This window comes from Sander vitreus, chromosome 7 (assembly GCF_031162955.1).
Source record: "Sander vitreus isolate 19-12246 chromosome 7, sanVit1, whole genome shotgun sequence".
Lineage (NCBI taxonomy): Eukaryota > Metazoa > Chordata > Actinopteri > Perciformes > Percidae > Sander > Sander vitreus.
The window spans coordinates 25,697,831-25,713,364 of NC_135861.1; the positions used below are offsets into that span (position 1 = coordinate 25,697,831).

Genomic DNA, 15,534 nt, shown 5'->3' on the forward strand with positions numbered 1-15,534 from the left:
TTCCAAGACACAGATTAGGAATAGTGGTTTCTAATTTCTACACCAGGAGAGGACGTCCCAAGACAAACCTTTGTTTGTTAATTGATAGCCTTATCAAATCCTCTATTCAGAAAACCTCTTTCTGTGGCAACCCTGTTTAATTTCATCACTTTAAGGCCGATTATTTTCTCCATTCCAATCATTTTGTTAATAAAATGTCAGAATATACTGATAAATGCTCTTTATAACTTCCCAAGGCCCGAGGTGACATCTTCAAATTCCTTATATTTCTGCTCAAAACCCAAAGTTATTTAGTTTACTATCATATATGGCAAAGAAAAGCAGCAAATCCTCACATTTGAGAAGCCGGAACTAATAAATGTTGTTACTTGAAAATATGGCGGAAATTATTATTATTATCGATAAGTTGATTGAAAGAAAACTATCTGCAACTATTTTGATAGACAATTGATTGTTTTGAGTCATTTTCTTTTATGAAAAAATGCCAAATTACTCAGCTTCTTAAAATGTGAATATTTCCTGTTATCCTTTGTCTTCTGAAGTAAGTAGGTATATTGAATGTCTTTGGGCTTTGGACTGTTGGTCAGACAAAACAAGACATTTTAAGCATCTTAAGATTGATCTTTTAGAAACTGATGGACATGTTTTTCTAACATTTTATAGATAAAATTGAGGAAATAAACGACAAATTGATCGATAATAAATTGTTAGCTTCAGCCCTAGTTGTCGATACATTTTCTGCTGATCGACTGTTAATCGATTCAGCTTGACACACACTTGACATTCAATAGACACTTAGCCTATTTATTTTCGGTCTGATAGATTGTAAATAATAGTTTTGGACTAATCATACTAGTTAACATATAAAGGTTTACACAAGCTGCTGTTGATTCACAGTTTGTGACAGTTCCTCTATAATGCACGATTCAACTTTAACTTCTGAGCATCATGTGAAGTGTTTCAGAACAGTTACATTCATGTGTGTGTGTGTGTGTGTGTGTGTGTGTGTGTGTGTGTGTGTGTGTGTGTGCGCGCATGTGTCCACCAAAACCTAGTTATAAGAGACAAACAGAGATATTTACAGATTTCAGTTGGCATGGCAACAAAAAGCAACAGCTCGCAGTACTTCTACATTTTCCGTACAATGCTCAAGTCAGCCGGAAAGCAAATGCACGCGGCGTTTAAGCGTTTCTTTTGAAACTGGCTGCACCCTGACTCCCCTTGTCTCATTAAAGTATGTGCGCTCAGATAGTGTGCAATTCTGTGGTGCATCCCTGTGTCTGTTTCTGGTCCTGTTCCCCTCCTCCTCTGTAGTGTCCTCTAATCAAGACATAATGAGAGCTAAACAAGGTTGCGTCTCCACACTGAGGGCTGCTGGATTCTCTGAGCACTGAGTTGTGCAGAAAGAGGGCGAGACAGCACGAGCAGGGAGATCAGAGATGGACAGAAAACACAGAACATAATTCTGCGCCTGGCTTGAAAAGAAGGCATCTACACTGAGTGTGTGCTACTGTGCCCTGCCTTTCTGTCCCGTCAAACACTAAGCAGCCTTGTATGCTTCACTGACACATATAAGAGACCTTCTCTGTCTGCACATCAGCCACCATCATCCCTACCCCCACCCAGCCTCCCGTCATTTAGCCCCATGCCTGCCCCCATACAGAAACTTGGCACACCCTGGGAGCAGCTGCAGCGGGGCTTCCAATGCTGGAGCTCCAGAGACACGCCCCCGGCCCTGCAGCCGTACGAGGAAGCAGTGACCATTGTGTGTGTGTGTGTGTGTGTGTGTGTGTGTGTGTGTGTGTCTGTCTGTCTGTCTGTCTGTCTGTCTGTCCGTGTGTTTGTTTGTGTGTGTGTCTGTCTGTCTGTCTGTGTGTACACGTGTGTGTGTGCGCGCGTGTGTGCGTGCGCGTGTGTTTGTATGTCTGCTCATGTGTGTGTCACTTTTCCACTGGCCCAGGACGGCCTATTTATAAAGCCCACAAACAGTGAATCAAAAACTTTGCTTTCTAAAACAGTCAAATGCATTTCAATAGGTTGATTTGTTGCCTCTGACTCATCATTTGAAGCCGCTTGTGTTGGCTGATGTTTTGTTTGTTGTTTAAATATCTCAAGTGGAGCTGAGTCAGGGGGATGCTTTGCCCTGCCTTACGATATTAGCTTAGACTTTCTCAGCCTCTCCAAAACCCAAAACAGACCTCAGAGAATTATTTCATATTAGATGGGCCTCACAGGAAAATCAGGCTCACCTGGAGGATGTTATATAGATACATATACCGGACAAGAGGACATATGAGAATATATATATAAACAAGAAATGACAAGAGCCACAGACAAAAGCTAATCCAACAACACATTTCCTGCACCTGCAGAGACAGATCACACCTGTCCTCTTGCCCAGAGGGAAACATAATATTGAGTGGATATTAGAGGAGTTTTGTAAAGGCAGTTGGCTTAAATCTAAATTGCGCATTCACACAGGTATAACACCTGTGGGGGGGGGGGGGGGAATCAGTGCTATTCAAACCTAAATCAAAGCATTCAGCCTGTAATCTGTTCTAATATATCCTCTAGTTTGTTAACAGAAAATGTGCTTCTGCTCTTTGAGGTCCAGAGAGACTCTGTCCCAGCAGGGCAGGTGGGGGGAGAGTATTCCCTTAAGGCGCTTATTTAAAATGGTGGTTGTCTCCTTTCTGGCACAGCAGGCCCAAACACCATACAGACATGGTGAGAGCTGCACTGCTGACAGTTCACCATGTACTTGTTTATCTTGGAGAAAAGAAGAATATGTGATTTAACCCCTGACACACCTGCAGCCTCAGTTATGTACAGTGTGTAATGGTGACCTGACTTCCTTTACACTCAATAACTATCTCACCCCGAGACATGTAGAGACATCCGGAGACATGTAGAAGTGAAGTCTGAGCACTGACTGTGGGCTTATGTCGCTATCAGTCCCGGGCAGATCCTTTTGTTTCCGCCACAGCCCCTCACGTGGTGACCAATTACGCGCAGCTCCATCAAATGCAGATATTAAATAAAAAAAATAAAAAAATGTTTCTCTTGCAAACACAGCCTTAAACGGGGTTATGAGGCTTAATGTCTTAGCGCACATAATAAAATGCGGCAGAGGCAGACTATCCTGGACTACACAGGTGTTGCCAGAGCAACGAGTGCCTGCCAATCGATCCGCATCCTGCCCAGGACCAGGACAATGAAAAGTGCGGTGCAAACACTGGTAGCCTACTCAGACTGTCTGCCACACAATGATATTTTTATTTTTTTTAAAAGACAGATATTTTAACGTTTTAATCCCTATCTTTGCTCTCTCAAAGGAAGACGAATTAATTTAGCCAGCGCACGCGACACAGTCCGGTTTGCTCGGTTTAGATGGGACAGTGAGGGCGCGTGTCATTTGATGAATCGCTGACAATCAAACCTGCTGAGCGCACATGCAGAGAGGTGAATCAGACATGATCTAAGTTGGCGTTAATGGCCTGTAGTCCATCTCGGAGCACACACCGGAATAGGCTACCCTGACATACCCGACCCACGAACATGCCGTTGCATCCACGCGCGGGCAAACACAGCATCACCGTATCGGGCAACAGGGAGACCTGAACAGCACGGATCTAACTAAATGTTGTCAATAGTCAATTATCTCGTGCTTTGCACCCGGGAGCGTGCCGCACGGTGAACAGGACTTCAACCTCACTGGCGAGATGGCTATGCATGATAGCCTACCTTTTCAAATCGCGATTGCCAGGAGGCACCCGCGTTGCTATGGCAGCAAGTGATGAGAGTAGGGCTGTTCTGGTTGGGATGTGGACAAAGTGAAGCTTTATCAGGAAAGACGAGGGCGAGCCGGGACGACAAAAGATTATAAGTTGTAATTTTATTCACGTGGCAGGTGCATGTGTGCAGCCTGAAATAATGATAACTTACAGGCGGCAACTGGACATCTCGTGCGCGTGTACACGCACCTTGTCTCTCTGTCACACACACACAGAGCCTACACACGCGCGCGCACACACACACACACACACACACACACACACACACACACACACACACACACACACACACACACACTTTAGCCTACCGTTGTCTTGACCGGGACATATAGGACGGGTTTCCCCGGAGCTCCTTTCTTGTTGTGCTCTCCCAACACGTTGGTCCCGACCTGAAATCCTTTAGACTTCACCCAAAATTTGAATTTGGCGTTGATGTGGCTGTTGTCGATATAAACGCCATCCATCTCGTCGTTCTGCAACAGTGTCTGCATGATTTTGTTATATTTTCGCCGGGTGACGGTCTTTGTTTTACCGGAGTCTCCATAAGTCCGGAGACACCAGTCCTGAAATTCACTGAACATCTCCGCCTCCAACACGACCGGACTCCGGCTCCTTTTGGGCGCATCCACGCACGCCTTTTTCGTTGCCATCTCTCTCTCTCTCTCTCTCTCTCTCTCTCTCTCTCTCTCTCTGTCTGAACCCGTTCAAACAGCCCAGGCTAATAAAGACTTGACCGGGTTGATTCTCCTCCTGTGGTCCCCGCTGCCCCGTGTCAAGAAGGCTTGGTTCTGGTTTTGGGACGCTGCCTATCCGTGCTTTCCCAGCAAAAGTGACCCGGACGGTAGCACACCTGTTTGCAGCGGAGCAGTGCTGTCCCGAACCGCAGCGGTGAAAAATGTCACTTCCTCACATCATCCGCTGAGGAGCAGAGAGGGGGGCTGTCCTACAGTACGCTAAACGGGCATCTCCCACCTGTGCGTAAAACGCTCTTCACTAAAGGGTAGGCTATGAAAAAAACCACAGTCCTCGCTAAACAACAAAGAACACAGACAAAAGCGTGGAAACAAACGTTGCTCTCAGTTCCTATCGACCTACTTTCTAACAGCCAACCCTATTTTCGGATGCGGGTTGCTCAACCCTTTAAAAAAAAAGCGCAAAGATGCTCACATTGTGCTCCTGTGGCCACATATCAACATGCGCCACCTGGGAATGTTTCTGCTCTTCACACCTGTTGTGTTGTGTTGAATGTGATTCAGGCTTGCACTGTCTGCTCTTTCTATCCCGTAAAAACACTTATCTGCATTACACTGTAACTGTAACAATTAATTTGCAGGAAAGCTGCGGTTTACAAGTAACGTTTATGTTGCCCAGACGCAGTGAGAAAATGTCCGATTTGGAGACGAGGAAGATAAAAGAGGGTGGGGAAGAATATCCTCATTACACAATTTCCTTTTAAATCGGAAACACTTTTTTGCAGATACAAGCAACATTTTGATGTAGGCCTAGCCCAATAAATGTGGTTACAGTCACGAGGCAAACAACCTCTGAAAAACACAATATCCTCATATAACAGTTTACAGACCTACTTATTGTGTAGCATGTCCACCACACACACACACACACACACACACACACACACACACACACACACACACACACACACATTGTAACTCTTCTGTGTAAATGGCTATTTGGCAAAAAAACGGATTTGTGTCCTGTGGGGTGTCATGTTTGTGTCATGTGGCGCGCGCGCGCGTGTGTGTGTGTGTGTGTGTGTGTGTGTGTGTGTGTGTGTGTGTGTGTGTGTGTGTGTGTGTGTGAATCCTCCTGGCCTGTGCATTATAGGCCCATGCTGGCGGTGGTGACTGCTGCTGTTGCCATGACAGCAGCGCAGCAGTGTCTCCGGCCAGGGTGAGTGGGATGCCCCGTCCTCATCTCTCCATCCTGACTCAGACAACGGACAGAAAAAAAACCCCACCCCGACTGAATGACAGATCGACTGAATTCACGTGTGTGTGTGTGTGTGTGTGTGTGTGTGTGTGTGTGTGTGTGTGTGTGTGTGTGTGTGTGTGTGTGTGTGTGTGTGTGTGTGTGTGTGTGGTGAATGGCCAAAGCCTTTGCATGCTATTTCATTTCATTTCATCATTTGATCTCGTGTCTTCTCTCAGGACTGGCCTGCATGCAGGATGAGCTCCAGGGCTTCCCCATCCATCCCTCAGGGAAGGAAACATCTCAACACATGCTCTTATTCTGAAAGGTTTGGTTTACAACAAACAAAAAGCTACAAATGATGAACCAGTAGTGGAAAGTACATTTACTTACTTACTGTACAATTTTGAGGTACTAACATAAATACTGCCATTTTGCTACTTGTACTAGATTTCAGAAGGTAGTTTTACACTTTATACTCTGCTACATTTATCTTCAGATATCATGTTACTTTGCAGATGTTGATTTTACAAACAAAACATATGATCAGCTTATCACATATGAAGCGTTATTATAAATTAAACCAGCCAACAGAAATCAGTCAAAATTAGTTGCATCTCGACTAGCAGGTTCCCCATCTTTTTGGCAAGTAATGCCTTCAAATTTATCCATGTTTAATTGTGACTCCTCATGAACTTAATATGGTCATACTAACCTTATTTTGTTATACTACATCACCTGACTTCCTCCTTATAGAGGCAGCCCTGCACGTCCTGGCTCACTATTACGTGGGTTATACTAATTATAGTGCATTATTTCTCTTAGGTATAAATGCGAACAGTGAATAAGAAGACCTGCTGCATAATAATAATAATTCTAACAGGTCATAACAGCGACTTGGTAAAGTTAACCCAGTATGGGTAAATTTTTAACCCAGTGATTTCTTCATATTGGCTTTGTTATATTAGAAGGGATTTTAGAGATCTGAGGAGGTGGAAGTATCCAGTATGATGTGTTATAGTTTTAGAGAAAATCAAGAAAATATAAACACATTTTTGTAACAGATTTTTTTTTAAATGACTGCCTTAAATCACCTGGTGACCCCTCAGAATTATCGTGGGACCCCTTGAGGGATCCCAACCCCAGCTACAATATCATATAACACTCTCAGGGGCTATTATCTGCCTAATCAGTACTTTGACTTTATGATCCAAATACTTCATCAACCATTGGACAAAACACACACACACACACACACACACACACACACACACACATACATATATATATATATATATATATATATATATATATATATATATATATATATATATACACACACAGGACTCAGATGGCTCTCCTGTAATGCAGCGATCCCTGAGATCATCTCTCAGTGCCGCCATCCGTGTGGTTCAGCTGTCAGACCTGTAGGCAGGGTCACGCCTCCTCACTCTTAATGAGGCAAAACTGCTGTAATTACGCTCACAATCCCCCACTGAGCGTTTTTCTTTCACCATGAGGTGGACAACTTCTGTCCTGGAGGGCCACAGCAAGGACTGTCTCGCATTGCGATAACTCCACCCTCAAAAATAAAACCCCTCACTTAAAAACAGGCCTGATGACAGCAGCGTCACACCCATCTTCATGCACTCTGACCTGCACCCCACTCACCTCTGGAATAGTGGTGGAAGAGGTATTCCGATCCTTTTCTTAAAGGGCCATTTAATTGATTTTACAAGTGATAATACTACTCAGCCTGAGAAATGGCTTCTGTGATTTTGTTTTGTTTGTGAAGTAGGAGATCATTCTGTTGCCCCTGGTTCCAGAAATATAAGTCCCATTAAATTTCCCCATAGACATTGTTATGAGACTCACCATTGGATAACTTCTACAGTATGAAACTCTCTCAAAATATCTGGTTCTTTGTTAAAAAAGCAAATAAGGTACAGGGGAAGAAGATAACTACGCCTCCCAAGGTGCATTTCGGCAAGAAGTATCCGATCACAGAGCTTAAAATTCTGTCACGTGGTCATAATGTAAACCTATGGTCGTCACATTATCTGGTAAAGTTTAATGAAAGAAGCCATTGAGTTGCATTATGGGTAATCTAGGATCCAGTGTACATGGAGTTTGAGCTGTACTGAGGACTAAAAGTCTGGATATCTCGGCTCGATTTAGAAGTTAGTTGTTGTTTTTTATCTGTCTCTTGTAAGTCCCCCATCTTTATGGAAGTGCAATACTAAATTGCTGGAGTGCCCCTTTAAGTAGAAGTTGTAATACAACAGTGTAAAAAAAAATACTGTTACAAGTAAAAGCATTCAGAATCTATTTAAAGTAGTAAAAGTAAAATTACTTAAAGACCTGTTTGAAAATTTTACATTATTATAGATATATTTCTGGATTATTATGCAAATCCTGTTGTTCAAGATCGTCAAAATTAGTTTTTGTCCATTTTTGTGTTGTGTTGTGTATTTATTTTGGCTAAGAAATATTTTAAGTAATACTTTACTTTTTACTTCTATTTATATATTTTTTGTATTTGTATTATGCATTTTAGTTCAAAAGTTGAATTGAAACCAATGGATCATATTATACCTGTTCATCATATGTTTTGATTGTAACATAATCTGCAAAGCAACTATAGGCCTAGAAGTACAATATTTGCCCCTAAAATGTAGTGGAATTGAAGTATAAAGTAGCACAAAATGTAAATACTCAATACTCATGTATCAATACTTGAGTAAATGTACTTCAGTATTAAGTTAATTTCGACCACTGATGGGATCACTGAGTAGCCACACTCAAAGTTTGTTCCTTGGGGGTATTTACAATTACACTGCGAACAAAAAGGATGTCTGCAGATCTATAGCTGTAAAGAGAAAATACTGTAAACAAACATAATCACTCTCGGAGGAGGTGAAACAACCTAAACAGGGCTTAAGGGTATACACAGTAAACAGAGAGACAGACAGTGACGCAGTGCTGTGAGACTGAATAGGAGTATGAGAGACAGACAGTGGTGGTGAATCAGTCTCAGTTAGAGTGACAAATGTACCCTCCTCAGCCTGGTGTTGCTCTCAGAGAGTGATAAAGTCTCAGTGACAATTTGATCAGTACTGCCTCCTGATGGCGGAGCTGAAAACTGCGCCTCCTTTGTGTGACCCATCCTGAACCGGACCGGTCCAACACGAGACCACAACATCAGTAACATACCTCTTTGTTTCAGGTAACTGCATGATTTGTTTGTCTCAGTTGTAATATTTATATTGAAATATTCTGACATATGGCACAGTATGCTACTTTGTAGATTAAAGGGCCAGTTCACTCAAATCAAATCATTTTCCACTTACCACTAGTGATATCTAGTCATTTTTTAGTGTTTTTAGCACATGTTTGCAAAGGGTCTATAGTGAGGTTCTGTCTGATATCCAGCCATACAGTTCAATAATATAACAATACATTCATATGTAAGTCTCTAAATGTGATGATTAAGTGTCATGTATTCTGGTTCTGCAGGCCAAATAAGAAAATTGGAAAAATGTAACTCTAAAAATGTTTCTTTTCTTCTTCTTTTTCTTTTATTGTATGTTATTGCAATCTGATTGTTAAAAATGTATTGTAATTGTCATTCATTCGACCAAACCTGTACTGTAGGCCTATCTTTTAAACAGAACCCATAATTATATGATGGTGACAGGCATACATTTAAGGGCTTAAATGTAATCCTTAACCGGCCAAATCAAGCACATATATGGTGCAAGTGGTGTCCCAAACCTTTACAGGACTCCATCATAGCCTAGTTTATTTTCAGTAAGGATTAATAGTCGTATTGCTAATTCTCAATTAAGATGAAAGAAAGTGTTATATGACTTCTGGAACATATGTAAGATCCACAAGAAGAAAACAAAACATATATCCAGGACATCCAGGAAAATCCCATAAGAACTAAACACTTTTCTTATAAAGGAGATAGAAGTCTTATACAATTTTTAAAAATGTATAGGAAGCCTAAATGATTTCATTGGAAAGAAAGAAGAAAAACATATAGGACCTTTCAACAGGAGACATATGTTGTTTCTTGTTCTTTTTTGTGTGATTTGGGTGAACTCACCCTTTCAGACAAACATGACAGTGGTTTGTTCTCTTCATACACTGATGTTCGATGTGTGATGAGATGTAGCTGTGTCAAAGAGAGAGGGAGCATGCTGACTGCATATTTATTATCTATTATATCAACTGTCTCTTTGTCTGCTCAGTCAGCCACAATACCGACCAGCCAGAAGTTGCATTGAGTCTGGCATGGTGAGGGGCTGCAGTGCGACGTGAACACACACTGACAGCCGTATGGGACCATGAGCCATGAAGGCAGAGAGCTGTGGGTCAGAGCCCGGGGTGGCTACAGGCCATCGGGACAGCACAGCCAAGAGGCAAGCCAGGAGACGACAGAATGGGCACAGTCGCCATGGAAACACAAGCGGCCCAGGCAAATCATGGCAACTGGTAACTAAGTAACAGGAAACGACGGGCCATAGAGGGCGATGAGTCTGGTTAATCATGAAGAGAGGGGGGGAGGGAGGGACAATGACAGAGAGATAAGGGCCGTAGTTCTGGCTCACTGCAGACCCCTCTCCTCCAAAGTGTGCAAGCTCATTCCCTCGCCACGTGAACTCGATTGACACTGGATTAGTGTCAGTGTGAGCTGGAGAGGCAGCCTCCACCCTTCTCTCAGCAAAATTTTCTTTGTCAATCCATGAGGGGGTGTAAATGAGCGCACACTACAAGGAGAAGAGCCAGAGAGCAGCCAATAAACTAAGCTTTTGTGTGTGTGTGTGTGTGTGTGTGTGTGTGTGTGTGTGTGTGTGTGTGTGTGTGTGTGTGTGTGTGTGTGTGTGTGTGTGTGTTGATGTTAAAGTTGCTATGATCAATATTTTTAGAACAAGACTGTATTAATTGACAACGTGAAAGCAGTCTCTGATAGTAACACACTACAGGGAATCATTATCTCAATCGGCTTTACGGAGCTTTATAGACCCTTTGCACGTGACGTCACGCTCCACTCGCGCGAATTATGAACGCCATGACGGACGGCGGAAGAACTATGCTGTAGACGGACGGCAAGCTAAACCCGTACGTTTTTGTACGTGTTTGTGTTCTCACATTCACAATCTGCAGAGTAATCCTCACCAACACAAGCATGTGTATGTATTGCCTTTCTGTTTTAAATGAGTGATAAATAAAATTATCCTCAACCAGCTAGCTAGCTGCTGTGCTAACCAGCTGTTCCTGCTAACAGGTCCAATGATGACCCACATAACTAACATCGGTTATTCACTGACCTAGCTACATATCCAAAAAAGAAAGCCGTTCCCTTGATCCATGCGGAGCTCCTACCCTGGCTAGCTGACGAGCTAGCTGCAGCTAGCTTTGGACTGCTCGCTAGCTGCTGCCCATCGCGTTGTAATATCCACCAGTCAAATCTTAACATAGGCTACACAGCGAATATAATCACAGATAAGAAGATGGCTAGATGTTACAATTATGTGTGGTTACTACTGATCATAGACACTCCTTGATTTACTGCATGGATTAATGTGTGATAGATAATTAATGACTGCACTTCTCAGAGTTGGGATGCGTTCATCCATTAGAAAGTTGCATTGGCATACCTAGTGAACAACGGTATATGGGTAGCCACGACCGACCATGTCCTCTAAAAACATGGGCTACGTGTTATATAGCTAAATCTTTACTTAAGTAAAGAATAGATGTATAGATGTACAAAATAAACCCTAGATTGATGTCTTATCTTTGCGGTACCGCCCCCTGCCGTTAGCGTAGCATCGTGTACCTGTAACCCAGCCAGCTACAAAGAACTGGTAAGCATCCAGACTTTTAAAAGCTTTGAGATCAGCACCAGTATATGGGGATACCCCGTTTACCACATAGTGGTACAGGTCATGTGGACTGAAGTCGGCGGACTCGGCGATTTAATGAGGTCCGTGAAAACGGAGGGAGGAAGAATTAAGGGTCGGTATCCAATCCTGCTATCTCCAACTTCTCCAAATACTGCTCTTTGTGAGCACCTACCAGATGCCCTACCTTGACCAATAACGGCACGACAACTTGTTGTTCAATAGAATAAGCCATAAAGCCATAAATACAGTTTATTTAGTGTTATGTATTTCAAACTGATTGAAACTATGAAACTTTCCGCTCATCTACAACACTGTTTAGCTTGTTATTGCCGGTGATTTTGCTGTCCATCATGGCGTCGTCATGTGGTCGTGGTCACGTGTTTGCAAAGGGTCTATAGTGAGGTTCAGCTTATTGTTAGCTGTTTGACCCACAATTTTACTGTTTTGTATCGCTCTCATTGCTCTCATAGCGTCATTTTCAGCCGCAGTAAGCAGCTGTTTTCAGAAAGAAAGCTTAAAAATTAGCTGGTGAACATATTGGAACATTTAGCAGCTAAAGAGCCAGATATTTCCCTCAGGAGTTGGTGGAGACCAAAAACAGAGCTAAAAGAGAAGGGAATATTGGACTTGATGAGAATAGATAGGGCTGCCCCTTTGGATCTCTCTTCCACATTTAGTGGACAAATTTGAGCGTCCTTACAGCATTGGTCAAATCTGACATATTTATTGAAAAATGCAATTAGCCACATTGATTTGAACGTGCAATATACTGTAATTTCAGTGTCTTTATGAAACAGACTGATTCTGGTTCAGAAATGATGAATTATGAATTATGAAACAGTCCTCTGAGGGTTGACAAAAACAACCAATAAAAACACTAACAATGGAGCTGGGATTTGAACCCACAACCTTCAGACTACAATGCTTATTCTGTACCAGCTCAAGACTCTGTGAAGTGAATTGGACTGAACTGAACAAGTTTCCCACATAGAAGAATTACATTTTGTCAGTTTGTCAGTGTGAATCTGTTTCAGTCTGCATACTTTGTTTTGGTTCCGGAGGTAGGTGGAGATGTAGGTTCGAACCCCAACTGAGGTATGTTACACAGGTGTGTGTGTGTGTGTGTGTGTGTGTGTGTGTGTGTGTGTGTGTGTGTGTGTGTGTGTGTGTGTGTGTGTGTGTGTGTGTGTGTGTGTGTGTGTGTGTGTGTGTGTGTGCTCTAAACAACAAACACTAAACATTTCAAACGCTGCAATCATCCTTTATTGTTTCGTGTAGATTTCAACTTGCAAATTTCATCATCAACCAAAGAGGGGGGAGCAGAGAACACATACGTCCATGTTGGCTGCATTTGGCTGCATTTGGCTTTTCTTCTTTTTTTATCAGCAGTGTTTTAGTCTGCAAGTTGTTGAACTGACTCTGCAGGTGATAGAGGAGCTGATTATTACCAACGCTTCATCTGCATATTATATATTGTAGTAAACCTGCCTTAATAAGGATTTTTAATGAATCTCTGCACGCTAAAAAATGATACAAGCTACTACAATTTGTGTACAGCTTCAATCATTTTCTGTATTTGGAGAGCAAATTATCTGGATATTATTTTGTGAATTGTGGGTGTGCTGGACAAAATTGAAATAGCTTCAAATTAAATGTGATAAATACATTGAAGTAGAAGTTAATGCATAGAACCTACCTCAGTATTTTATAACCACATTCCTACACAACTATCATAGAGAAGTTGCATGTCTGTCAGCCCAACACGTCTTGAACACATTCTCTGCGGTCTAAGGGGCTCGAGGGGCCCAGAGGAAGCCTGTTACCTCTACACAAAGGCAGATTGTATTTGTGACCCCGGTGACCTAACCACTGCTCATAACTAAAGCTTTATCTCTGACACAACATCTGCTTATTAAACCGGCAGGCACGAACAAGTTAAGTGGCAACAAATTGCGCTAGTCAAGCCAAGTCAAGTCCAAGTCGCTAGAAAGCTCACTCCTATCATCAGCAGATCCAAACATGACCCTTTACCTGATCTGTTCATTCACAAATAGCTGATTTGCATGAAGCTGCTGGATCACCCACTCCCTCTCACATGCTTTAGTTCTGTCAGTGCCACCTGTGTTTGTGGCCTCAATCATATACGGCCTCGACAACTGTAATGGGCTCACTGTGGAGAGGCACGAACACTCCCTGCTGCCAAACACTCTACAGCTCTTATTCTACTCTCCCTATTGGTGGTGACATGCTTATAGTAGCCCCCCCGCTGCTGCACTGACATCCACTTTGCCACGGCTGTGTGACACATCTGATTGCACCTGTCAAGCTCTGTCTTTTAAGCCTTATCCCCTAAATGCTCCCGCTGACCTTTACCTCTGTTTTCTTCCCCTTTCAAGACTTTTCTTCCTTGTTTTCAGAACACTTGTTAGACCACTTCTCTGTCACATGACACTCCAAAGTGGTTTAGTCAAGACCTATTTAGCCTTTAGAGCGTTACATGTTGATATATTAAATCACTAAAATTGTAATAATTATTTATTGCATTTAATAGTTTGTGCTTTCTGCTAGTATTGTTTTTTATTCGCAAAAAGAGCAAGTGTTTGCAAGTCACCGTTCTCAGAGAACACATCTTCACAGTACGACTGCTGACATGTCATTTAAACTCTTGAATGAAATTAAGTTAAAGCATAAGGCTAGCTTTCTTACAGTCAACAAATCCCACGGCCAAAACCAACAATGTGTCAGTTTTCTCAGTGACTTTTGTTTTGTTTTCTTTCCAGATGGAACAAGCAGCAGTTAATAATATTATGAGAAAGAATTTTACAATTTGGGGGATAGGATGAGATTTTTACAGTATAAAATACTTTTCAAGACTTTAAACATCACACACACAACTAAAACAAAGCTGCATACTGTATAGATGAATGGCTGAGTAGTTCAATTGTTCTCATAAGCCTCTAGCAGTTGAAGTTTTTCAAAATGATACTCATTCATAAAAGTGTCAGCTAAATAGCCTCATCATCCATTTTTCCGTTTTCTTCCCCTTTTCAGACTTTTCTTCCACTTGCTATTCTTCCTTCTTTGCCCACACTGCATTGACTCTCGTGAAAGTGTAAATTTTTCTTCTTACACCTTGATATTACATGTTTTATGTAATACTGTGTTGCTATTTCAGGTTTTCATCCAATTTTTATCATGAGGCAGGTGCAGCAGTCACATCTTGCACACTGGGGACCAGGCCAATAATTAGCAAGTGAATCATAACTTCAGAGATTCAAATGAAATCAAATGGCTTATGAAAAAGAAAGTGCTGTGTTGTTTTAAGTTTGGGGTGATATGTCCCCTACACAGAGTTATTCATTTACAGAACTGGCTAAACTATGTCTGTCTCATTGAGTAATTTAATTCAATTCTAAACTAATGCCATGATGAGATTAACTGAATATTTGCAACAGAGGATCGGCTCTTGCCATTTATCCCACTTGAATAAGTGCCTTCTTGACACATTAGACTTTGTTACACCAGTCATTCCAGCTTTTGACAATTGGAATTTATGGTGGGTTTACAATTGGTTATGGTTACAATTGAGACTCCTCAATTCCTTTGTCTGACCTCCTAACCCAACACATGATGAAACTATAAAGAAAACTGCAAATTATCGATCTTTGTTTTAACTTTTTATAAGAACACACACCTATATTCACACATTCTTCACCATTACACCATCACTGATCGTTGGCCACATGAAGAAAAGTGAACATTTTGATTACCCTGCCCTTTGGGAGGATGGGCTGGTGGAGGGGTGGTTGGACAAACAAAGCCTTACCCTGACCCCTGTGACCCTGCTGTAGGCTACCACCAGAGTGGATCTACACTCACTCCAGATGGTGTCACAG

At 42.1% G+C, this 15,534-nt stretch overlaps 1 protein-coding gene across 1 annotated transcript in view; it reads right to left on the reverse strand.

The window, feature by feature from the left end:
• Positions 1–4,817, reverse strand: part of nol4la (nucleolar protein 4-like a) — a 23,606-nt gene extending 18,789 nt beyond the window's left edge. The window contains exon 1 of the mRNA XM_078254036.1: positions 4,103–4,817. Within this exon, the coding sequence (XP_078110162.1) occupies positions 4,103–4,444 (342 nt within the window). The 5' untranslated portion in view covers positions 4,445–4,817. The remainder of the gene's footprint in view (positions 1–4,102) is intronic.
• Between the last annotated feature and the right edge of the window lie 10,717 nt (positions 4,818–15,534).